Below are 27,675 nucleotides of genomic sequence, written 5' to 3'. Positions count from 1 at the left end.
ACTTCTCTTGTTGCTTCTATTGTCGTGTCGAATCTTCTCTACCTCCACCAGACTTATCAGAGGGAACCCCAAGTTCCAAGAGCAGGAAGAGCTGCTGGACAAATGTTCAATCGATTACAACCCAGGGTGGCCTGGTTTTGCCTAGATTAAAGTAGTAGTGAATTGATATTGCTTGTGCTGGAGAAGGCTTTTCTTCTCTAACTTCATTAAGTTGTAACTGCTCATGACGCTTGACAATTTACGGCAGCAGCAGATTATTCTGAAAATCCCATTAGATATGCCCATGGCTGCTCCTGTAGCTTTCTGGTGGTTGTGGTTCAGTGTAGCCAAGTCTTACGAGCGGCTTGGTTTTGTCATTAGCAAGTTGTGGAGCAACTGGAGTGTGTACAAAATTAACACTGAACAGTGAAACTAGAGAGGAGGGGAGGTAGAAATCAGTTTAAGAAGTTTTAGGGATTTCTGACTAAAACATGTATACATTAACGGCACATAGAACTGTTTCTTCTACAAATAATATGCTTGATTTATGATTTAACTTTTTCACGTTTTACCACCACTGTACCAAAAAAAAAAAAAAACCTGCAATACTGGGAGAAAAACAAGTAAAATAGTTTAAAGACCAACATTTTATTAATTGGTTAGTCAATGTTTTACAGCTCCTTAAAAAGTATTGCTTCATGTTGCTTCTCCTCTGTTCAGTCTTCATAACTAAAAATAAATATGAAAATTTGCTTGAGCAATCCATTGCACAATAGCTTTTTTTTTTTTTTTTTACCATTTTAGCTGTGGTTTTGATGTTTTTTTTTCACATGTAAATGCTGAATAATGCATGTTCCACTGTGGTCACTCATGCATTCGGGTACATCAAGTTGACTTTGGAAAAGAAGTGCCAGAAGCTTAAACCAACAGCTGATTTGATTAAATAATGTTTTTTTTAAATACTGTACTTATGTACACTTGTAAATTGTATTTTTATATCTGTAACTTTGAAACTTGATTTTTAAAATTGCAATATTAAAAGGTTATTACCCACCCACCAACTTTAATTAGGCTATTAGTTGCATTATTCAAAAATTACAACTATGATTGGGTGTCAATAATGCTAGCTTGGCCGTGTCCACTAAGTTTTCCAGTTGTGACATAACAGTGAAAGGCAGTTCAGAAGAGTTTGTTTAAGTGTCATCACACCAAAAAGCTCGTGAAACAGTGTAGAGTAAAGCGGCATGCTTTAACAAAACTAAACAACATCTCAAACAGCAAAATCCACCCATTCTAGACAATTTTTAGTATTATAGAAAAGGGGTGGACAGAAGTATTAAAGCAGGAAGGAATACAACAAAGTGCAGAGAAGTCTATTTTAGCTGGTGCTGTGAATTTGTGTCATCCTTAGATTTCAGTGCTACAGTAAGACTTGACTGAGTTCTCTGAGACAGCAGACAGGGGCTTACACCAGGATCAAACACAAACCCTCAGTTCGTGGCTCCTTATTGGCTGTTGGTTTGTCAGGATCATCCCAAGATGCTGGTTACTTGGCATTCTTAGAAATCACGTAAACACCGCAGACATCTCACTATCTGTACTGTACCATGAATGGAACCAGTTTAGAGAGCTGCCACTTAGAATGGAAACTGTCATACCAAGATGGAGGTGACATGATAAAAAAAGAAAAATGTAGATGGAAACAGTGTAGAGGAAAAACACAAATCAACAAAACTATAGATCATTACTGTATCAAAGAAGGTTTGAAGGAGGCTGCCTCACGCCACAAAACAGTTTTTCCATCTGACATCATCAACAAGGCCCGGGACCCTCACTGACCCCATGGTACAGTGTACTCATACTGTAAACTTTTTCACATTCCCATGTAAATATTTTGCACATTGCACAAACTGTAATTTAAATAACAGTCATATTGTACATATTCTTTATTATTTTCTTATAATATTTTTAAAATATGTTTTAATATCTTATTGTCAATTTTATATTTTATATTTATGATTCTTGACCTGCAGTACTTGCTTTAACTTTTATTATCTTTCTACCATGTTTATTGTTTTGCACCAAAATACCAAAGCAAATTCTGTGTATGTGTAAACCTACTTAGCAATAAAGCTGATAATGAAGGTTATCAAAAGTGTAACACTGCACACCAGAGACAATATTATCCATCTCTATATTTGTATTGAGTTACAGAATGTCTTTTATCCAGAAGTGCACAGAGAACATCCACTTTGTCATAAACAAAAACACATGTGCTTCTGAGCCTACTTAATGCTTGATGCCACTGCACTGTGCAGGATTCTTTGTTTTGTCTTTTGCTGCATGTATTTTTATCCACTGTGCAGGCCAGGCAGCCAGTCATTTCACATATATTTGGTGGAAGAAATGGATGAGCCGGATGTCATGTTTTATACTTTTAATTGGAGCCCTGGTAATCAAAAGTGTGACGTGATAACTTTGACTAAATTGAAAAAAGTGAGATGTCAATAAACGCAACAGGATTGCTTACAAATATTTTTGTTGAAAAAGCATTTCATGAAAGGTTTTTACATGTGATGTTTTAAACATTAAATGTCTTAAAAGCTCTTTCTCAGGAAAAATCCACAAAATGCTTGCTTAGGATAAAAGGATATTTATTAAAACCGAGCAGTGGAGACAAGCACAATCTGCAAAACCTCCAACAGAAAACTTAAGGAAAGCATCAATTTTTGCCCCGTTTGATTGACTAGTGACCTCTATAAAATGTAGGACAAAAACACCACAGCAATGAGCAGCAAAGATGGAGGAGAACTGAAAACCCATGCATTATCCCCTAAACTATGGGGATTTTCTTTTGCCAGGCAATCCTTGGCAATTAAAGAATGCTCTAAAATAGCATATATTTAAATGAAAAAGGCCAAAAAGAACTCAGTACTCAGAACTATTTCCCCATTTTACTTGTCTGTGGCACGAGAAGAGGAAACATTGCATGGGGAAGTGATAAGATAATAATCAAGCTGTTAACACTGAGACAGCAAGGACTTTGCATTGTCATTGCCCCATTCTGATCAAATACACCACACAAACACACACGTGTGCACCCCCTACTAACACTCACATATGTGCACACACTTGCACACAGCACCTCACAGGAAAAAAGTACTAGACGTGCTGCCACAGGCCTCCATGGTTCCAGGTTTTCTCACACTAACATTTGAGAGGATTAAAAGAGCCATCAGTTCTTTCAGTTTATCATACAGTCATTGTTTTTCATTGTTTTTCATTGTTTTCCATAAAAAAACTTAAAGGAGCAGTGTGTAGGATTTTGTGACATCTAGCAATGAAATTGCAGTTTGCAACCATCTGAATACCACTCGCCACCACTCAGGAAAAGAGAAAAATGAAATATACACAATTGCACCTGGGCCAGGAAGCAATGAAACATGTTTACATAGCAGGAGATATAAATCAACATTAAAAATCCTGAATAATGAGAACACTGTTAAAGAAATGTTGTGGTGGAGTGTTAATGCCATTGGATGTTTGTTTTATTTTTATTCTCGATTAATCTCTCGATTTGCTATTTGACCCAAATAGCCCAGCAGTCTACAGAATGTCAGACTATAGTAAAAAATGCCCATCAAAATTTCCCAGAGCCCAAGATGACGTCATCGTATCGAATGAAATATTTGAATTACAATTATACAAAACAGAGAAAGCAACAAATCCTCACAATTAAGAAGCGGACTTCTTTTTTAATTAACTATTGTCTAATACTATAGTCTAATCTCTCATTCACGTGGGCTAAACTGAAACCTTGAACAGGAGGAAGTGATGAGAGAACAGAGACCTGGTCTGACATGACTTGACCAGGTCTGGTTTGGAGGCTAAGATTAGACTGATAACCCGACTGGCCCAAATGCCATGAGACCCCCAATACTTGAAATATTACGCAATTACTAAATGAATTCAGTCCTGCATATATAAAGAGAGGCGCATCAGCCTACCAGTAGGCACAGATATTTGCAAAACTCTCTCACTGCTCTGTTTGAGAACAGCATTTTGTCTTTGACTCTGAATCAGTGAAAGGTAAGAACTAAATATTCCAACCTAATTTTCTTGTGAACAAGCAAACTTTTAACAATTAACATTTTTTGTTTCTGTTTTAGGATGAAGTGTATCGTGGTGTTTCTTGTGTTGTCCATGGTTGTTCTCATGGCTGAACCTGGAGAGGGCTTTTTTGGAGCACTAATCCATGGAGCCATTCATGGTACAGTAGTGTTAATTTGCAAAAACTGACTAAATACCTTTTTTCCATGACAAAGACGAGACAATGACGAGACTGCACCGACGTCATTAAAAACTGACTGTACAAACATGCAATACTGTTGACGAAAAAGACGAGACTAGTAAATTAATAGTAAATGTAGTTAATAAATAAAAACTTTACTAAAATCTCTCTTTATTTTAATTTAAAATTACCACTATGGTACAGTCATGGACTCAAATGTAATGCGATGACTTCAAAAACTGTGTAATACTTATTTACAAGTATGCACAAATCCTCTACTATACAATGTGTGTCTGAATTTATTGCTCTGCTGACTGTTCTGTACTACAACCAATAATGTTATTGTAATACTGTTACTATTTTCCTGTGATGTGTGATATAAAGTTAAGAGTTCAGATTTAATGTAATCGTTTTCTTCTCATCTGTTTTATTCAGGGATCCATAGGTAAGGACCTGTGCTTCTACCATTGTTACTATTTTTACAACTACTAAATTACTATTGTTACAATAAATATCAAAGCTAAAGTGACATTCTTTTAACTGTCTCAATGAATGTGAACAAATTCTATATTTCACATATATAATAATAATACTAATACAAACACTATTACTACTTCAACTTCTCTCCTCACAACGATACGTTCTGCTGCTGAATCTTCTCTCCCTCCACCAGTCTTATCAAAGGAAAACAGAATGTGGCAGAGCAGCAAGAGCAGCAAGAGCAGCTGGACAAACGTTCAGTCGATTACAACCCAGGACAGCCTAGCTTTGCCTAGACTGAAGGGGCCACTCTCAAGCTATGTTTTGGATGAAAATAAATGCTTCTTACTTTTCATCATAAGAGAGAACAGTATCTAACAGCTGGGGCAACCATTTCCTGAAAATGTATTTGCATTGACTTAACTGATTGGAATTTTGAATAAATTATGAATAAAGAATGTCAATTGTTCTAAATAAATTTCATCATAAAACACCAAAACATTTTTCTACTTTGTGTTATTTCCTCTTTCAGAGGTTACATAGCCTTGCTTTATTAAAGACTGCCTCTAATGCTGGTAAGAAACTCCTTTGTCAGTACTGGTGCTTAATGTATTTTATGTGCATGTGTGCTTTCTAACTGTCATATTTCCTCTATGCTTTGCTGTCTCACATGCTATGTTACTAAGCAGTGATTACCTACAGTCACAACAAAATGTTCTGCAATTTTCTCTTTTAATGTCGAGCGTAAGACAAAAGAGTCAGTGAGAGATAAAACACAGTAGGGGTCAAGCATTCAGGCCTGTACCATTGTCTTGGTGTCACCACCTAAGCAGCTTCTTACTGCTGTGGAAAACAATAATACCTTTGAAAAGTTCCAATCTAGCTTTCGTCAACACCACAGCACTGAGACAGCCCTTCTCAAAGTCACTAATGACCTTTTAATGAATGCAGACGCATGTGTTCACTTCTTGTGCTGTTAGACTTAAGTGCTGCCTTTTACACAATTTATCATGGCATTCTTTTAGATAGACTGAGGCACTCGGTGGGCATATCTGGCACTGCACTAGACTGGTTCTCATCTTATCTGTCCAATAGGAAATTCTGTGTCAGCATTAATAACTTCATGTCATCCTTTTCCCATATCAAGTACGGTGTGCCTCAAGGTTCAATTCTGGGATCAATGCTGTTCTCCTGATACATGCTTCCTTTGGGTGATGTAATCCGCAGGCATGGTATTTCTTTTCATTGTTATGCGGATGACACACAGTTGTACCTCCCCTGTCAAGCCCACTGACCTTAGTATGCTGAGTTCTCTGCAGGACTGCCTGTCTGACATAAAAAATTGGATGTCGATAAATTTTCTTCAAATAAAACTGAAATCCTTGTTATTTGGCCCCAAAACATCACTAAACAAATATTGCCATCTACTGGTAACCTGTCACAACATACTGTATCAAGCATTTTGCAAGAAATCTTGGTGTCCTGTTTAATAACAATTTATGTTTTAAGCAATATATCACTAAGCTTGTCCAATCATGTTTTTATCACCTCAGAAACATAGCAAAAATCCAATCTATTTTAAATCTTAGTGATGCAGAAACTGTTGTACATGCTTTTATCTTCTGTCTTCTGTCGATTGATTAATTTGTTATTTAAACAGTCGTTTCAGCAGTTGTCTAATCATTCACCCACTTGGGCTAGCCTGAAACTCAAATGCAAGGAAGTGATGGGAGGAGGAAGCCCTGTGTGAATTGACTTTGGTTTTCTATCCCTCCCAAATGCTACAAGAGTCTATGTTTGCTCTTCCTGTAATAATACTTAATATTACACAAACAATGATTATGAATTCAGCCCAGCATATATAAGTTGTCCAGTTGCATCATAATAGTTAATTGCAGTTCAGAATTCAAGTGTCATCACACCAATTCAAGTGTCATCACACCAAAAAGCTGGTGAAACAGTGAGAAATAAAGCTTCATGCTTGAACAAAACGTGCAAAGACCTGTAGATGGTTGATTTTAGCTGATGCTGTGAATTTGTCCTTAGATTTCAGTGCTACAGTGAGACTTGACTGAGTTCTCTGAAACAGCAGACAGGGGCTTACACCACAAACCCTTAGCTTGTGGCTCTTTATTGTCTGTTGGTTTGTCAGGACCCAAGATGCTGGTTTCTTGGCATTCCACATCACACAAAGACCTCAGACATCTCACTATCTGTACTGTCACACGAATGGAACCAGTTTAGAGAGCTGTTCAGGTTGGATGGATCAGAAACTACATTTCTGCTCATTCACACACATGATTTGATACTTATGTGGTCATGTAGAGAGTTTTTACTTGAACATCTCTCCATTAAGCAAAATCAATATGCTGTATTTTGTTAGTTTAGATACTGTAAATGTAGTCAGCAGAAAGGTTTCATCAAATGCTCTCTATGTTTAGTTCAATTAGGGCCTGCTGATTGTTCTTCATCATGGCTTCAACCTAAGTGAACGACAGCCATGACTGATACTCAATTATTATTTGTGTGCTCCTAATGGGTCAATATTACAGAAGGAGGTTACATGATAAAAAAAAAAAAATGTAAATGGGAACAGTGAAGAGCAAAAAGAGTCAAATCAACAATCATTACTGTATCAAAAGTGCAACATTGCACACCAGAGACAATATTATCCCTCTATATATTTTTACTGAGTTACAGAATGTCTTTTGTCCAGAAGTGCACAGAGAACATCCACTTTGTCACAAACAGAAACACATGTGCTTCTGAGCCTACTTAATGCCTGATGCCACTGCACTGTGCAGGATTCTTTGTTTTGTCTTTTGCTGCATGTTATTTACATGTATTTTTATCCACTGTGCAGGCCAGACAGGTGTATACGTGGTGGAACTTGTAAATAATTGCCCAGGTCATGTTTTATGGTACATACTTTTAAATGGAGCCCTGGTGATCAAAAGTTGGACGTGATAACTTTGTCTATTAAGTGAGATATTAATAAATGCAGGAGGATTGCTTATAAATGTATATTTTTTAAATATTTGTTTAATTCATGGACATTTAATGTCCAAAAGCTCTTTCCCAGGAAAAATCCACAATGATGCTTGAACAATACTGGCCTGCTTAGGATAAACAGATATTTAGGAAAACTGAGCCACAGTAGTCATCATGACTATGGAAAAGAGACAAGCACAAACTACAGAACCTCCAACACTGAAGAAAAATATCCGTTTTTGCCCATTTCATTTTGTTTGACAAGTAAACTCTATTAGGTGCAGGACAAAAACACCACAGCAATGAGCAGCAAAGATGGAGGAGAACTGAAAACCCTGCTTTATCACTTAAAATATGGGGAATATTCTTTTGCCAGGCAATCCTTAGCTATTAAAGAATGCTCTAAAATGGCATACGTTTAAATGAAAAAGGCCAAAAAAGAACTCAGTAACAACTATTTCCCATTTTACTTGTCTGTCTTGCCTAGTTCTTCTAAGTTGCAAGAAAAGAAGAAACATTGCATGGGGAAGTGATAAGATAATAATCAAGCTGTTAACACTGATACAGCAAGGAGCCAACTATGTTTATGGTCCCCTGCAGTGACTTCGCAGACATTGTTTTTCATTGTTTTCCATAAAAAAACTTAAAGGAGCAGTGTGTAGGATTTTGTGACATCTAGCAATGAAATTGCAGTTTGCAACTATCTGAATACCACTCGCCACCACTCAGGAAAAGAAAAAAATGAAGTATACACAATTGCACCTGGGCCAGGAAGCAATGAAGCATGTTTACATAGCAGGAGATATAAATCAACATTAAAAATTCTGAATAATGAGAACACTGTTAAAGAAATGTTGTGGTGGAGTGTTAATGCCATTGGATGTTTGTTTTATTTTTATTCTTGATTAATCTCTCGATTTGCTATTTGACCCAAATAGCCCAGCAGTCTACAGAATGTCAGACTATAGTAAAAAATGCCCATCAAAATTTCCCAGAGCCCAAGATGACGTCATCGTATCGAATGAAATATTTGAATTACAATTATACAAAACAGAGAAAGCAACAAATCCTCACAATTAAGAAGCGGACTTCTTTTTTAATTAACTATTGTCTAATACTATATTGTCTAATCACTCATTCACGTGGGCTAAACTGAAACCTTGAACAGGAGGAAGTGATGAGAGAACAGAGACCTGGTCTGACATGACTTGACCAGGTCTGGTTTGGAGGCTAAGATTAGACTGATAACCCAACTGGCCCAAATGCCATGAGACCCCCCCCCCCCCCCAATACTTCGAAATATTACGCAATTACTAAATGAATTCAGTCCTGCATATATAAAGAGAGGCGCATCAGCCTACCAGTAGGCACAGATATTTGCAAAACTCTCTCACTGCTCTGTTTGAGAACAGCATTTTGTCTTTGACTCTGAATCAGTGAAAGGTAAGAACTAAATATTCCAACCTAATTTTCTTGTGAACAAGCAAACTTTTAACAATTAACATTTTTTGTTTCTGTTTTAGGATGAAGTGTATCGTGGTGTTTCTTGTGTTGTCCATGGTTGTTCTCATGGCTGAACCTGGAGAGGGCTTTTTTGGAGCACTAATCCATGGAGCCATTCATGGTACAGTAGTGTTAATTTGCAAAAACTGACTAAATACCTTTTTTCCATGACAAAGACGAGACAATGACGAGACTGCACCGACGTCATTAAAAACTGACTGTACAAACATGCAATACTGTTGACGAAAAAAGACGAGACTAGTAAATTAATAGTAAATGTAGTTAATAAATAAAAACTTTACTAAAATCTCTCTTTATTTTAATTTAAAATTACCACTATGGTACAGTCATGGACTCAAATGTAATGCGATGACTTCAAAAACTGTGTAATACTTATTTACAAGTATGCACAAATCCTCTACTATACAATGTGTGTCTGAATTTATTGCTCTGCTGACTGTTCTGTACTACAACCAATAATGTTATTGTAATACTGTTACTATTTTCCTGTGATGTGTGATATAAAGTTAAGAGTTCAGATTTAATGTAATCGTTTTCTTCTCATCTGTTTTATTCAGGGATCCATAGGTAAGGACCTGTGCTTCTACCATTGTTACTATTTTTACAACTACTAAATTACTATTGTTACAATAAATATCAAAGCTAAAGTGACATTCTTTTAACTGTCTCAATGAATGTGAACAAATTCTATATTTCACATATATAATAATAATACTAATACAAACACTATTACTACTTCAACTTCTCTCCTCACAACGATACGTTCTGCTGCTGAATCTTCTCTCCCTCCACCAGTCTTATCAAAGGAAAACAGAATGTGGCAGAGCAGCAAGAGCAGCAAGAGCAGCTGGACAAACGTTCAGTCGATTACAACCCAGGACAGCCTAGCTTTGCCTAGACTGAAGGGGCCACTCTCAAGCTATGTTTTGGATGAAAATAAATGCTTCTTACTTTTCATCATAAGAGAGAACAGTATCTAACAGCTGGGGCAACCATTTCCTGAAAATGTATTTGCATTGACTTAACTGATTGGAATTTTGAATAAATTATGAATAAAGAATGTCAATTGTTCTAAATAAATTTCATCATAAAACACCAAAACATTTTTCTACTTTGTGTTATTTCCTCTTTCAGAGGTTACATAGCCTTGCTTTATTAAAGACTGCCTCTAATGCTGGTAAGAAACTCCTTTGTCAGTACTGGTGCTTAATGTATTTTATGTGCATGTGTGCTTTCTAACTGTCATATTTCCTCTATGCTTTGCTGTCTCACATGCTATGTTACTAAGCAGTGATTACCTACAGTCACAACAAAATGTTCTGCAATTTTCTCTTTTAATGTCGAGCGTAAGACAAAAGAGTCAGTGAGAGATAAAACACAGTAGGGGTCAAGCATTCAGGCCTGTACCATTGTCTTGGTGTCACCACCTAAGCAGCTTCTTACTGCTGTGGAAAACAATAATACCTTTGAAAAGTTCCAATCTAGCTTTCAATCAACACCACAGCACTGAGACAGCCCTTCTCAAAGTCACTAATGACCTTTTAATGAATGCAGACGCATGTGTTCACTTCTTGTGCTGTTAGACTTAAGTGCTGCCTTTTACACAATTTATCATGGCATTCTTTTAGATAGACTGAGGCACTCGGTGGGCATATCTGGCACTGCACTAGACTGGTTCTCATCTTATCTGTCCAATAGGAAATTCTGTGTCAGCATTAATAACTTCATGTCATCCTTTTCCCATATCAAGTACGGTGTGCCTCAAGGTTCAATTCTGGGATCAATGCTGTTCTCCTGATACATGCTTCCTTTGGGTGATGTAATCCGCAGGCATGGTATTTCTTTTCATTGTTATGCGGATGACACACAGTTGTACCTCCCTGTCAAGCCCACTGACCTTAGTATGCTGAGTTCTCTGCAGGACTGCCTGTCTGACATAAAAAATTGGATGTCGATAAATTTTCTTCAAATAAAACTGAAATCCTTGTTATTTGGCCCCAAAACATCACTAAACAAATATTGCCATCTACTGGTAACCTGTCACAACATACTGTATCAAGCATTTTGCAAGAAATCTTGGTGTCCTGTTTAATAACAATTTATGTTTTAAGCAATATATCACTAAGCTTGTCCAATCATGTTTTTATCACCTCAGAAACATAGCAAAAATCCAATCTATTTTAAATCTTAGTGATGCAGAAACTGTTGTACATGCTTTTATCTTCTGTCTTCTGTCGATTGATTAATTTGTTATTTAAACAGTCGTTTCAGCAGTTGTCTAATCATTCACCCACTTGGGCTAGCCTGAAACTCAAATGCAAGGAAGTGATGGGAGGAGGAAGCCCTGTGTGAATTGACTTTGGTTTTCTATCCCTCCCAAATGCTACAAGAGTCTATGTTTGCTCTTCCTGTAATAATACTTAATATTACACAAACAATGATTATGAATTCAGCCCAGCATATATAAGTTGTCCAGTTGCATCATAATAGTTAATTGCAGTTCAGAATTCAAGTGTCATCACACCAATTCAAGTGTCATCACACCAAAAAGCTGGTGAAACAGTGAGAAATAAAGCTTCATGCTTGAACAAAACGTGCAAAGACCTGTAGATGGTTGATTTTAGCTGATGCTGTGAATTTGTCCTTAGATTTCAGTGCTACAGTGAGACTTGACTGAGTTCTCTGAAACAGCAGACAGGGGCTTACACCACAAACCCTTAGCTTGTGGCTCTTTATTGTCTGTTGGTTTGTCAGGACCCAAGATGCTGGTTTCTTGGCATTCCACATCACACAAAGACCTCAGACATCTCACTATCTGTACTGTCACACGAATGGAACCAGTTTAGAGAGCTGTTCAGGTTGGATGGATCAGAAACTACATTTCTGCTCATTCACACACATGATTTGATACTTATGTGGTCATGTAGAGAGTTTTTACTTGAACATCTCTCCATTAAGCAAAATCAATATGCTGTATTTTGTTAGTTTAGATACTGTAAATGTAGTCAGCAGAAAGGTTTCATCAAATGCTCTCTATGTTTAGTTCAATTAGGGCCTGCTGATTGTTCTTCATCATGGCTTCAACCTAAGTGAACGACAGCCATGACTGATACTCAATTATTATTTGTGTGCTCCTAATGGGTCAATATTACAGAAGGGAGGTTACATGATAAAAAAAAGAAAAATGTAAATGGGAACAGTGAAGAGCAAAAAAGAGTCAAATCAACAATCATTACTGTATCAAAAGTGCAACATTGCACACCAGAGACAATATTATCCCTCTATATATTTTTACTGAGTTACAGAATGTCTTTTGTCCAGAAGTGCACAGAGAACATCCACTTTGTCACAAACAGAAACACATGTGCTTCTGAGCCTACTTAATGCCTGATGCCACTGCACTGTGCAGGATTCTTTGTTTTGTCTTTTGCTGCATGTTATTTACATGTATTTTTATCCACTGTGCAGGCCAGACAGGTGTATACGTGGTGGAACTTGTAAATAATTGCCCAGGTCATGTTTTATGGTACATACTTTTAAATGGAGCCCTGGTGATCAAAAGTTGGACGTGATAACTTTGTCTATTAAGTGAGATATTAATAAATGCAGGAGGATTGCTTATAAATGTATATTTTTTAAATATTTGTTTAATTCATGGACATTTAATGTCCAAAAGCTCTTTCCCAGGAAAAATCCACAATGATGCTTGAACAATATTGGCCTGCTTAGGATAAACAGATATTTAGGAAAACTGAGCCACAGTAGTCATCATGACTATGGAAAAAGAGACAAGCACAAACTACAGAACCTCCAACACTGAAGAAAAATATCCGTTTTTGCCCCATTTCATTTTGTTTGACAAGTAAACTCTATTAGGTGCAGGACAAAAACACCACAGCAATGAGCAGCAAAGATGGAGGAGAACTGAAAACCCCTGCTTTATCACTTAAAATATGGGGAATATTCTTTTGCCAGGCAATCCTTAGCTATTAAAGAATGCTCTAAAATGGCATACGTTTAAATGAAAAAGGCCAAAAAAGAACTCAGTAACAACTATTTCCCATTTTACTTGTCTGTCTTGCCTAGTTCTTCTAAGTTGCAAGAAAAGAAGAAACATTGCATGGGGAAGTGATAAGATAATAATCAAGCTGTTAACACTGATACAGCAAGGAGCCAACTATGTTTATGGTCCCCTGCAGTGACTTCGCAGACATTGTTTTTCATTGTTTTCCATAAAAAAACTTAAAGGAGCAGTGTGTAGGATTTTGTGACATCTAGCAATGAAATTGCAGTTTGCAACTATCTGAATACCACTCGCCACCACTCAGGAAAAGAAAAAAATGAAGTATACACAATTGCACCTGGGCCAGGAAGCAATGAAGCATGTTTACATAGCAGGAGATATAAATCAACATTAAAAATTCTGAATAATGAGAACACTGTTAAAGAAATGTTGTGGTGGAGTGTTAATGCCATTGGATGTTTGTTTTATTTTTATTCTTGATTAATCTCTCGATTTGCTATTTGACCCAAATAGCCCAGCAGTCTACAGAATGTCAGACTATAGTAAAAAATGCCCATCAAAATTTCCCAGAGCCCAAGATGACGTCATCGTATCGAATGAAATATTTGAATTACAATTATACAAAACAGAGAAAGCAACAAATCCTCACAATTAAGAAGCGGACTTCTTTTTTAATTAACTATTGTCTAATACTATATTGTCTAATCACTCATTCACGTGGGCTAAACTGAAACCTTGAACAGGAGGAAGTGATGAGAGAACAGAGACCTGGTCTGACATGACTTGACCAGGTCTGGTTTGGAGGCTAAGATTAGACTGATAACCTGACTGGCCCAAATGCCAATACTTCAAAATATTACGCAATTACTAAATGAATTCAGTCCTGCATATATAAAGAGAGGCGCATCAGCCTACCAGTAGGCACAGATATTTGCATAACTCTCTCACTGCTCTGTTTGAGAACAGCATTTTGTCTTTGACTCTGAATCAGTGAAAGGTAAGAACTAAATATTCCAACCTAATTTTCTTGTGAACAAGCAAACTTTTAACAATTAACATTTTTTGTTTCTGTTTTAGGATGAAGTGTATCGTGGTGTTTCTTGTGTTGTCCATGGTTGTTCTCATGGCTGAACCTGGAGAGGGCTTTATTGGAGCACTAATCCATGGTACAGTAGTGTTAATTTCGTTAACAAAAACTGACTAAATACCTTTTTTCCATGACAAAGACGAGACAATTACGAGACTGCACCGACGTCATTAAAAACTGACTGTATCAACATGCAATACTGTTGACGAATATTATAGACTGTTTTTTTTTTTTTCAATGCAGCAGTTCCGTTTCCTGTGCTGCACACACCAGTTTCGTGTCCTTTGCTGCACATGCCATATCAGGACTACACCTGTAGCACACAATGAGCACAGTCAGGAGGACTCAGAGTAACTTACATCAACTATTTTACAGAAAGAAAGTTAAAATTAACAATGACAACAACAGGGCTTGGGAGAAAGAAACAGGTGATATTTGGGCCTATTTTCATTACACTGAGGCTGTGTGGCCATAAAATTGTTGGTATAAATATCCAAAGAAATTGAAAGGTACACATAAAAGAAAACAGGATAAGGTTGACTAAATATGATAAAAACTAACAAAACATTTGACACAGGACTAAGACTGAATAAAAACATAGCTGACAAAATTACCACTATGGTACAGTCATGGACTCAATAAATGTAATGCGATGACTTCAAAAACTGTGTAATACTTATTTACAAGTATGCACAAATCCTCTACTATACAATGTGTGTCTGAATTTATTGCTCTGCTGACTGTTCTGTACTACAACCAATAATGTTATTGTAATACTGTTACTATTTTCCTGTGATGTGTGATATAAAGTTAAGAGTTCAGATTTAATGTAATCGTTTTCTTCTCATCTGTTTTATTCAGGGATCCATAGGTAAGGACCTGTGCTTCTACCATTGTTACTATTTTTACAACTACTAAATTACTATTGTTACAATAAATATCAAAGCTAAAGTGACATTCTTTTAACTGTCTCAATGAATGTGAACAAATTCTATATTTCACATATATAATAATAATACTAATACAAACACTATTACTACTTCAACTTCTCTCCTCACAACGATACGTTCTGCTGCTGAATCTTCTCTCCCTCCACCAGTCTTATCAAAGGAAAACAGAATGTGGCAGAGCAGCAAGAGCAGCAAGAGCAGCTGGACAAACGTTCAGTCGATTACAACCCAGGACAGCCTAGCTTTGCCTAGACTGAAGGGGCCACTCTCAAGCTATGTTTTGGATGAAAATAAATGCTTCTTACTTTTCATCATAAGAGAGAACAGTATCTAACAGCTGGGGCAACCATTTCCTGAAAATGTATTTGCATTGACTTAACTGATTGGAATTTTGAATAAATTATGAATAAAGAATGTCAATTGTTCTAAATAAATTTCATCATAAAACACCAAAACATTTTTCTACTTTGTGTTATTTCCTCTTTCAGAGGTTACATAGCCTTGCTTTATTAAAGACTGCCTCTAATGCTGGTAAGAAACTCCTTTGTCAGTACTGGTGCTTAATGTATTTTATGTGCATGTGTGCTTTCTAACTGTCATATTTCCTCTATGCTTTGCTGTCTCACATGCTATGTTACTAAGCAGTGATTACCTACAGTCACAACAAAATGTTCTGCAATTTTCTCTTTTAATGTCGAGCGTAAGACAAAAGAGTCAGTGAGAGATAAAACACAGTAGGGGTCAAGCATTCAGGCCTGTACCATTGTCTTGGTGTCACCACCTAAGCAGCTTCTTACTGCTGTGGAAAACAATAATACCTTTGAAAAGTTCCAATCTAGCTTTCACAACACCACAGCACTGAGACAGCCCTTCTCAAAGTCACTAATGACCTTTTAATGAATGCAGACGCATGTGTTCACTTCTTGTGCTGTTAGACTTAAGTGCTGCCTTTTACACAATTTATCATGGCATTCTTTTAGATAGACTGAGGCACTCGGTGGGCATATCTGGCACTGCACTAGACTGGTTCTCATCTTATCTGTCCAATAGGAAATTCTGTGTCAGCATTAATAACTTCATGTCATCCTTTTCCCATATCAAGTACGGTGTGCCTCAAGGTTCAATTCTGGGATCAATGCTGTTCTCCTGATACATGCTTCCTTTGGGTGATGTAATCCGCAGGCATGGTATTTCTTTTCATTGTTATGCGGATGACACACAGTTGTACCTCCCTGTCAAGCCCACTGACCTTAGTATGCTGAGTTCTCTGCAGGACTGCCTGTCTGACATAAAAAATTGGATGTCGATAAATTTTCTTCAAATAAAACTGAAATCCTTGTTATTTGGCCCCAAAAACATCACTAAACAAATATTGCCATCTACTGGTAACCTGTCACAACATACTGTATCAAGCATTTTGCAAGAAATCTTGGTGTCCTGTTTAATAACAATTTATGTTTTAAGCAATATATCACTAAGCTTGTCCAATCATGTTTTTATCACCTCAGAAACATAGCAAAAATCCAATCTATTTTAAATCTTAGTGATGCAGAAACTGTTGTACATGCTTTTATCTTCTGTCTTCTGTCGATTGATTAATTTGTTATTTAAACAGTCGTTTCAGCAGTTGTCTAATCATTCACCCACTTGGGCTAGCCTGAAACTCAAATGCAAGGAAGTGATGGGAGGAGGAAGCCCTGTGTGAATTGACTTTGGTTTTCTATCCCTCCCAAATGCTACAAGAGTCTATGTTTGCTCTTCCTGTAATAATACTTAATATTACACAAACAATGATTATGAATTCAGCCCAGCATATATAAGTTGTCCAGTTGCATCATAATAGTTAATTGCAGTTCAGAATTCAAGTGTCATCACACCAATTCAAGTGTCATCACACCAAAAAGCTGGTGAAACAGTGAGAAATAAAGCTTCATGCTTGAACAAAACGTGCAAAGACCTGTAGATGGTTGATTTTAGCTGATGCTGTGAATTTGTCCTTAGATTTCAGTGCTACAGTGAGACTTGACTGAGTTCTCTGAAACAGCAGACAGGGGCTTACACCACAAACCCTTAGCTTGTGGCTCTTTATTGTCTGTTGGTTTGTCAGGACCCAAGATGCTGGTTTCTTGGCATTCCACATCACACAAAGACCTCAGACATCTCACTATCTGTACTGTCACACGAATGGAACCAGTTTAGAGAGCTGTTCAGGTTGGATGGATCAGAAACTACATTTCTGCTCATTCACACACATGATTTGATACTTATGTGGTCATGTAGAGAGTTTTTACTTGAACATCTCTCCATTAAGCAAAATCAATATGCTGTATTTTGTTAGTTTAGATACTGTAAATGTAGTCAGCAGAAAGGTTTCATCAAATGCTCTCTATGTTTAGTTCAATTAGGGCCTGCTGATTGTTCTTCATCATGGCTTCAACCTAAGTGAACGACAGCCATGACTGATACTCAATTATTATTTGTGTGCTCCTAATGGGTCAATATTACAGAAGGGAGGTTACATGATAAAAAAAAGAAAAATGTAAATGGGAACAGTGAAGAGCAAAAAAGAGTCAAATCAACAATCATTACTGTATCAAAAGTGCAACATTGCACACCAGAGACAATATTATCCCTCTATATATTTTTACTGAGTTACAGAATGTCTTTTGTCCAGAAGTGCACAGAGAACATCCACTTTGTCACAAACAGAAACACATGTGCTTCTGAGCCTACTTAATGCCTGATGCCACTGCACTGTGCAGGATTCTTTGTTTTGTCTTTTGCTGCATGTTATTTACATGTATTTTTATCCACTGTGCAGGCCAGACAGGTGTATACGTGGTGGAACTTGTAAATAATTGCCCAGGTCATGTTTTATGGTACATACTTTTAAATGGAGCCCTGGTGATCAAAAGTTGGACGTGATAACTTTGTCTATTAAGTGAGATATTAATAAATGCAGGAGGATTGCTTATAAATGTATATTTTTTAAATATTTGTTTAATTCATGGACATTTAATGTCCAAAAGCTCTTTCCCAGGAAAAATCCACAATGATGCTTGAACAATACTGGCCTGTTTAGGATAAACAGATATTTAGGAAAACTGAGCCACAGTAGTCATCATGACTATGGAAAAAGAGACAAGCACAAACTACAGAACCTCCAACACTGAAGAAAAATATCCGTTTTTGCCCCATTTCATTTTGTTTGACAAGTAAACTCTATTAGGTGCAGGACAAAAACACCACAGCAATGAGCAGCAAAGATGGAGGAGAACTGAAAACCCCTGCTTTATCACTTAAAATATGGGGAATATTCTTTTGCCAGGCAATCCTTAGCTATTAAAGAATGCTCTAAAATGGCATACATTTAAATGAAAAAGGCCAAAAAGAACTTGATGTAGAAGAAAAGAATTTCCCCATTTTACTTGTCTGTCTCACCGTTAGTTCTTCTAAGTGGCAAGAAAAGAGGAAACATTGCATGGGGAAGTGATAAGATAATAATCAAGCTGTTAACACTGATACAGCAAGGACTTTGCATTGTCATTGCCCCATTCTGATCAAATACACCACACAAACACATACGTGTGCACCCCCTACTAACACTCACATACGTGCACACACTTGCACACAGCACCTCACAGGAAAAAAGTACTAGACGTGCTGCCACAGGCCTCCATGGTTCCAGGTTTTCTCACACTAACATTTGAGAGGATTAAAAGAGCCATCAGTTCTTTCAGTTTATCATACAGTCATCAATCATGGTGGTGGTGCAAGGATTAAAACATGATGCACAAATCCTCTACTACACAATGTGTGTCTGAATTTATTGCTCTGCTGACTGTTCTGTACTACAAACAATAATGTTATTGTAATACTGTTACTATTTTCCTGTGATGTGTGATATAAAGTTAAGAGTTCAGATTTAATGTAATCGTTTTCTTCTCATCTGTTTTATTCAGGGATCCAAAGGTAAGGACCTGTGCTTCTACCATTGTTACTATTTTTACAACTACTAAATTACTATTGTTACAATAAATATCAAAGTTAAAGTAACATTCATTTGAAGAGCTGGACAAACGTTCAGCCGATTACAACCCAGGGCAGCCTAGCTTTGCCTAGAATGAAGGGGCCACTCTCAAGTTATGAGATATGGAGAACAGTATCTAACAGCTGGGGCAACCATTTCCTGAAAATGTATTTGCATTGACTTAATTGATTGGAATTTTGAATAAATGTTGGTAGAATGTCAGTCGTTCTGAGTAAATTTCATCATTAAATACCATTCATCATAAAACACAAAAACATTTTTCTACTTTGTGTTATTTCCTCTTTCAGAGGCTACATAGCCCCCTTGATTGCTTAATTCGTTATTTGACCAGTCGTTTCAGCACTAGTCTAATCATTTACCCACTTGGGCTAACCTGAAACTTGAATGCGAGGAAGTGATGGGAGGAGGAAGCCCTGTTTGAATTGACTTTAGTTTTGAGGTTGAGATTAGATCAGTTATCTGTACCTGTAATAATACTTATTTTACACAAACAATGATTATGAATTCAGCCCAGCATATATAAAACCAAGCTTATCTGCCAGTCAGTAGGCACAGACATTTAAATCACCTATAGATATCTACATCACAAGGCTCACTCTGAGAACAGCCTTTTGTCTTTGACTCTGAATCAGCGGAAAAGTACCAACTAAATATTTCAACCTCATTTACTTATGAACAAAACAGAGTATTTGGAAAATGTGCTGATATTTGTTATTGTATATCATGACTTTGTAAATAAAATAAAATAGTTCTGTTTCTTCTAATTTATTATAGGATACACTATGTACTCCTGTTTGAGTAACATTTGCTAAAAACTACAGTTCCCAGCTGTTTTAGGAATTTATGTAGTCTTTTTTTATTTTAACTGTCTATGGGACTCGTTAAAGATTTAATTCTAAAGTAGAAACGAATGGGCTTGGGGCTGAGAGCAACAAACAGGGAAGGGAAGTCGAAAAGTATTGATAGACAAACTAATGCATTGTTTGTTTTGGTCTTTTCATGGGATTTGTTGTCAAAAGCATAGAATAAAACCAGCCTCATCCTTTAAAAATAATGTGCACATGTAAAGTGTCGGTTCAACACTACTTACGAGTATGCATGAAACAATATCAATGTTAATCATCCTTTAGAATACAATGTGTTCATAATAAAATAAGTAATCTGACTGTTCAGTACTACAAAGAATAATATAAAGATAATGTATTGATTGATGTGTGAGATATATATATCTATATCTATATTATATCTATATACATATACATATATATATATATATATATATATATATATATATATATGCACACATACATATATATACATATACACATATGACCATTCGATGAGTATACATTTAATGTAATTGTTTTCTTTTGTTTGTTTGATTTAGTCGGCAACTTTATCCATGGGTAAGGACTTCTACCATTGTTCTTTGTTTTTACAACTACTAAAGGACTAATGTTATATATATTATAAATATATTAAAATTGATGTAAGTTTCTTTGTACTTGTTATTGACAACTTCTCTTGTTGCTTCTATTGTTGTGTTGAATCTTCTCTACGTCCACCAGGCTTATCAAAGGGAACCACAACTTCCAAGAGCAGGAAGAGCAGCTGGACAAACGTTCAATCGTTTACAACCCAGGGCGGCCTGGTTTTGCCGCTCTGAAGGATGTTTTGAATGAAAATAAATGCTTCTTTTTCTTCAAGCTAAGAAAATAAATATGGACCTACCAGGGAAACCATCACTGAATATATACTGCATATTTTGCACTGAAGCTAACTGATGGGAAATTTTTAAAAACTGTGAGTGATTTGTAATAAATCTGCATTATAACAAACATTTCTCTGTGACTTGTTTAAAAATGCTATTTAATGGTGATGAAAAGAGTTTTACTAACTATAATCTCATAATATATTACCTAAAATTGTACATTAATCTTATTAACTATAATCAGATAATTATCTGATAAATCAGAGATGTGACAAAAATTAGTGTGACAAAGAAATAAAGCTGCAGCAGGGTTCTCATTTTCAAATGTGTCAGCCAGAAAAACTGTCAGCTGATACGTTTTGTTGTCTTCCTGAAGCATAGGATGGAGAGAGAAAAGCCACACAGCAAGACCCTCACACCTGACTCCCTGGTGCTAAGTACAAGTTGGGAGAAAGGCCTACTTAGTTATTAGGCCTAAGGCCTATTACACTACCATATTGTAAGCAAGGAGGTAGCAGAAGTCAAAGACACACCATCTTGGCTGACTCATTTTCCTTCAGTACAGAAGTGGCATTACTGCAGCACAACAAATGTTATTGATACATAACCAGAGCCAATTCAAAGCACAGACCAAGCAGGAGTGAAATGAAGGGTTCATATTTGACCTAATACAACTGTACTTGTGCCTGGTATTGAAAAATGTTTACACAAATAGGTAAAGGAGTTGTGGAGTTGTCTTGTTTCTATTATTTCTAAGCATATTTATAGACATTTATTTGCAATGGACATCTGAGATATGATATACTGATGTATCAAAATCCTCAGAAAGTGTAAGTCAAACTGAATCTAAAAATATGCGTATCATGTATGTCTGTTCACATTTGACTTTGTGATGTTTGGTTCTTGTTTTTCAGGATGAAGTGCACCGCGCTCTTTCTTGTGTTGTCGCTGGTCGTCCTCATGGCGGAACCTGGGGAGGCTTTTATTCACCACATTTTCAAAGGAATTGCCCATGGTACGAATCATGAATTCTATAGCCGTTTTTCACAGCAGACATTTTGTAATGAAGTAGCTGGAAATGCACAGGTGTAACTAATAACAAGTTGTTGCAACTGGCACACCTAAACAGAATGCAGCCATTAGTGAGGTTATTGATTACAATAAATTGAAAGAGACTGATTGTTATGAATGAATGAATGAAAAATATCCAAAAGAGTTGTAAGTTATATGAAAGGACTATTTTGGATATTTCCCATATAGCTTATTTGAGATTTCTTTTGTGTGTGTGTTTATAATTTCGGTTTATAATTTCTGAACTGAATACATCTGGACTTTCCAAGTAAAAAACGTGGTCTGAAATATATTTTCTGAAGGGCTACACATGTACATTCGATTGCAAATTCACAATTTATGGGGAATTTCTTGTGTGTTGCATACTGTGATTTCATAAACTGATAACATTTTATTGTAGTAATCCTGTATCTTCTGATGCACATAAGAGCTTTGTTGTGTAGTTGTAATACATATCAGTCATCAATCCATCAATGAATAATATCTTTCAACCTTGCATCCCTGAATGCAGAGCCTAGAATTGGCTGAAATGTAACTACACAGAACTCGAATGAGCATTATGTACAGTTGTGCTATAACTTTACATTCTACCTCACTTTTTCACTAATGGCAGGCCAAATAATACCCATCCATGTGATAAAAAAATGGACAGAAATGTGCCAACTGTTTTATGTAGTTTGGATGTGTCAGTAAATATACTTATAAGTAAATGCAAAAATGAATCGTGTTTGGAACAAGCATGAGGTAGGAGAGACAGCAAAGCCACTCCTGAAGACACTACTGGCCTCCTGAGGCTAAGTACAAGACAGGTAAGAGACCTACAAGGCAGATACTAAGGTACAACATTGCCAATACTGCAATACTGTATGCAAGAAGATAGCAGAACTCAAAAATAAACCGTTTTAGCTGACTAATTTTCCTTCTATACAGAAAAAACACAAGGGGCCGTACTGAAGCATAAAGCCAATGCAACACACAAAACCCAGCAGCAGTAAACTGAAGGGTTTTTATGTAACCCATGTAATGTATACACAAGTGTACTAGTGCCCTGGCACATTGAAAAATCGTAATTTGTGTAAACAAACATGATTTATAAATATATCCACATTTACAATTTAGAGTAAAAAGAAAATGACTAAAGCTGGAGATAAATAAATGTGATAAACGTAGTGTTAATGCCATAGATTTGTAGCAGCCTGGCCATTAGACAGAAGAACTAGTGGAAAGATGGATATGAGCTGAAGAGTGCCTCCACATACTTGATTACATCATTTCATTAGAATATCCAAATATAATATTTATACCTTAGAGACAAATTACATTAATTTCCAAATCCATTAAAGAGGTGAACATATATTGAGAAAAAAAATTTCTATATATTTTCTAATATATTTTCTTCAGATTTAGGTTTGTCTTTTTGACTCTGGGTTGAACTAAACTAAAAACCGGAACACAAAGAAGTGATGAAAGGAGTGAACCATTTTCTTTGCTAAAATTAGATCAGCATCAGCATCTCTGCAATGAGTCTTCCAATATTGCGAAATACTGGACAAACAATGATTAAAGGAATTCATCCCGTGCAATAAAAAGAGACGTGTATCGACCAACACAAGGATTTACAGCACCTGTAGATCTCACACTGCTCACTTAGCTCTTTGATAACAGCTTCTTGACTTTCACCCTCAGTCAGTGGAAAGACGTAAGTATCTTCCTTCATTTATGAGCAAGACAATCATTGGACATCTGCTGAGAATTGTTAGTGTATATATTATAATTGGAAGCTTATATTATAATACTAGTTAAAGAAAACAACTAAGAAACAAAAAAACCTGTTCACTTTCTGTAACATCCATGACACAGTCACACTTTGTGATGTTTGGTTCTTGTTTTTCAGGATGAAGTGCATCACGCTCTTTCTTGTGTTGTCGCTGGTCGTCCTCATGGCGGAACCTGGGGACGCAATCTTTCACCACATTTTCAAAGGAATTGTTCATGGTAACCAATCATAGAATATATGGGCATTTTTCACAACAGACATTTTGACAGATGGAAATACACAGGTGTAATAACAACATTAATGATGGATTTATTTCATGTAGATATCTCAGTAAGCCATGCCAGCATTCATAATGCCAGAGCCCTGGAGGTGGCACATCTAAAAAGGAATGCAGCCCTTACTGAGGTTATTAATTAAAACCAGGGTATTTCTGCTACGGCATGTCAAAATGTCTGTTGCGGTTGGCCCATTTTTATGAATGAATGAAGGTAACATGATATAGATGCACGCATATGTAATGTGTACATATAAAAGCTAATCTGTAGCTGAATCTCAGTACTTTTAGGTTTACTTATTCTTTGATCAAATATGAACTTATATCAATCATGATTTTGCTCATTTTATACTTTTTGTCAAATATAAACAAGGGTTGGTGTAGTCCCTCATTCGTCCAGGAGTGTTCAATCGTAGAAAAGGTTTCAGTCATAGTCATCTGGACACTGTTTTCAGAATCAAGACGTTTCGGCTCCCATCCGGAAGTCATCCACAATAAACAAGGGTTGTTGGGTTTTTTTTCAAAAAACATGTTTATATTCCCCAAAGAAAGCATAAAATTGCATAAAAGTACTGTTTTGTTATCAATACCAGAACTCAGGTAGCCTATCATTTTGGCACTATTATCGAAAAATGTTAACAATGGGAGGCACACTATGTACAGGTATGCACAATAACTTATTGAATGTTTATAAGTTCTTACAATGTCTTTTAATGAATTACTTATGACAAAGAATAATGTCATAAGAGTGTTTTCCCTCCTCTGATGTGCAATATAATGTAAGGAATATAATTATTTTCTCCTGTTTTTTTGTTTGCTCTTGTCTGTTTTAATTAGTCGGCAAGACGATCCATCGGTAAGGACTTGTGCTTGACAATACTTGATACTTCAATAATACTTGACAACAGCTCTTGTTGCATGTTGTTATATTCTGGAGCTGAACTCTCTCAATCCTCTCTCCACCCACCAGACTTGTCACCGGGGGACAAAACATGAAAGATCAGCAAAAGCTAGAACAACGTTCGTTTGACCAAGAGCGGGCGGCTTTTGACTAGACCTTCTGAATCTATGATGGTCCATCTGAAAGAGCCACTCTGAAACTTTGCTTTAGATGAAACAAGATGCTTCTCGCTCTTCAGTATAAAAAAAGTAATCACTCATTGCTTGAAAATGTTTTTACATGAACCTAATTGATATTGGACGCTTGAAATGATATTGGAATAAATGTGAGTTGTTTGGAATAAATCTGCACTGTAATACATCCAAACATTTCTCTTGTCTTATTTAGAGACAAAATCTGAATAAATTAGTATGGAAAGGATCTGAATTGTGTGTTATGGCCTTAACAGTCACAAGATCTCAACCCATTTAAACACCTATCGGAGATATTTGGGTAGATTTGTTTTTCCTTTAATTTGTCACCTATCTGTATAAGGTAGTTTTGTAGCATTTTGATGCGTTACTACATGGTGAAAAGGCATACTAAAATACAGCAAAATGTATATCAAAATATGTAGTAAATGGTATACATCCAAATATTCATGTATATATACAGAAACTTTTAAACAGACACACTTTTTTACACATTGGTATCCAAACATGGTAAATAAAATCATTTAATAGAATCAATTAGCTTCCTTTCTATTCTACATCTTAGCCACAAAAAGTCATTCATTCATGCTATGCACTTCACTGGGAATTGTCCTGGGCATCTGGGCATCCTATCCGACCACAATAATTAAGACTTCAGAATTATATTTTGAGTCTACAGTATAGAAAAGCATATGTCAAAGAACATATTATCTATATCATTCAGGTGATACATATTGCTGATTTTCACTTGTGTGGACTGAACCTATAAACTTGAGTAACAAGAATCAGAAGCTGTTAGCAAGCAATGCATGCATTCAGCGCTGATCTAGGATAGGTGACATCGTTTCATCAGGTTCCTTGGGAAACAGAAGGCACACAGTGCTTCAGGAGACTATAGTGCTGTTTTTTAATTGTGTGTAATTCTGTAGCAGGGGCTGTAAGGTACCTACAATAGGCCAGGATGTAAATGTTTGCAAGAGAATAATGTTAATGTTTAATTTTTTTATGTTTTATCACCATATACAACTTTGAAGTGCATTTGTACTTCAACTTGAGCTAGAGTAACTAGTATACACATTATATTGTAGTTGATTCATGTCAATGATAAGGAGGCCTCAGAGACCAAGCATTTGTAGCAGTTGTATCAGCTCCAGCAGCTGTAATATGATCCATATGCGGACCAAAGCTCTATACTAAAAGCAGATTATGTATTAATAAATCACTGAATGTGTAATGTCTCCTATCCCAGAGACACACACACAATCAATCAGGGAAATACATATTTTCCCTGACCTATGACATCAAGAAAGTAAAACTCATTTTAGTCCAGCACAAGAAGCCTGAACAAGGATCTCACGTGTATCTGATCAATGTAAATTGACTGTGTGCAGTTGCACAAAATGCAATGCAAAATGCAAAGAAAACAATAAGGTAACAAAGTAAAGTTCGGGTCCCAAATAGCATCTTGTAAAGACAAAACAGCCGTCCTGAGGACCACCTTCTGACCTCAGAGAGGACATAAAGTACAGCAGACCTTGTGAAGGCCATTTCAAAGAGGGATCTTCAACCACAATGGCTGAGAATTCAACATGTGTCAAGTCAAAATAAAATAGGTGACATAACAGTGACTACAAATGAGACAACACACGGCAGACCACACACGGCTACATTAAGCACAACCCACACATAAAGAAAAGAATGCGACGACTACCATATTGAATGTGCAAAGCATGTGAGAAAGTTGGACCAGCACCTCCTGTTTAAAGTGAGGTGTTCTGTGTAATTAGGTGTCTGTGAATGATAAACTCTTCTTTCTTGAAATTCTTCTTCTTTCTTAAAATTATATCATATACCTGAAGATGCATGATTAATAATCTTATTTTGCAAAAATGAAAAATAATTCTATCATCATCAATATCTGAAAGCACTAAAATGCACGGCTGCAGCGAGACATGAACATAAAGGAAAAACTATCAAGCTTCTCAATTTGTTGCGCATATGTTTTCTCAATTCAACCACATTCTTGGCAATAGGCCTCATAAATACGTAATCTGTGAGTTAATAGAAGGTCACAATGCTCTCTGAAATGTTTTTCAGGTGCGGGTGTGTGGTAGTTTAGGTGTTATCACTTCCTGTATTTAGTCTGGGTCTTTTCTTTGTTCAGTGTTGGATTATTGTTGTACACACGGTGTTGGTCCTGCCGAGCATTCGCTGTAAGTTGTGTTGGATTCTTTGTTCTCCTGTGGACCTTGTTTGGATTTTTGGATCTTGCCTGCTCCCTTATGAACTGTGTTTTCTACCTTGGACTCACTCCCCTGCTTTCACCTCTGTCTGTACATGCCTGCATTCCACCCCACCATAAACACGGTAGTC

At 36.5% G+C, this 27,675-nt stretch overlaps 3 protein-coding genes across 4 annotated transcripts in view; 2 read left to right on the top strand and 1 right to left on the bottom strand.

The window, feature by feature from the left end:
* LOC122862811 (exostosin-1) overlaps nucleotides 1–27,675 on the bottom strand; it is a 232,205-nt gene that overhangs the window by 82,839 nt on the left and 121,691 nt on the right. The gene's annotated exons all lie outside the window — the stretch shown is intronic.
* Nucleotides 9,045–10,325, top strand: LOC122862815 (pleurocidin-like peptide WF3). Its single transcript, XM_044168524.1, has 4 exons — nucleotides 9,045–9,184; nucleotides 9,265–9,365; nucleotides 9,823–9,832; nucleotides 10,061–10,325. Exons 2-4 carry the CDS (start codon nucleotides 9,266–9,268, stop codon nucleotides 10,161–10,163), a joined length of 213 nt encoding a protein of 70 aa, XP_044024459.1. The 5' UTR covers nucleotides 9,045–9,184; nucleotide 9,265; the 3' UTR covers nucleotides 10,164–10,325.
* LOC122862814 (pteroicidin-alpha-like) lies at nucleotides 14,165–15,740 on the top strand. The gene is made up of 4 exons (XM_044168523.1): nucleotides 14,165–14,286; nucleotides 14,367–14,455; nucleotides 15,238–15,247; nucleotides 15,476–15,740. Exons 2-4 carry the CDS (start codon nucleotides 14,368–14,370, stop codon nucleotides 15,576–15,578), a joined length of 201 nt encoding a protein of 66 aa, XP_044024458.1. The 5' UTR covers nucleotides 14,165–14,286; nucleotide 14,367; the 3' UTR covers nucleotides 15,579–15,740.

The sequence above is a fragment of the Siniperca chuatsi genome, linkage group LG16 (genome assembly GCF_020085105.1).
Source record: "Siniperca chuatsi isolate FFG_IHB_CAS linkage group LG16, ASM2008510v1, whole genome shotgun sequence".
NCBI lineage: Eukaryota > Metazoa > Chordata > Actinopteri > Centrarchiformes > Sinipercidae > Siniperca > Siniperca chuatsi.
The sequence above is the reverse complement of the archived record's forward strand: the minus strand, read 5'-3'. Positions and strand labels throughout refer to the sequence as shown.

Coding starts and splice junctions, on each gene's coding strand:
- LOC122862815 (XM_044168524.1), top strand. CDS start 9,266: ATGAAGTGTATCGTGGTGTTTCTTGTGTTGTCCATGGTTGTTCTCATG.
- LOC122862814 (XM_044168523.1), top strand. CDS start 14,368: ATGAAGTGTATCGTGGTGTTTCTTGTGTTGTCCATGGTTGTTCTCATG.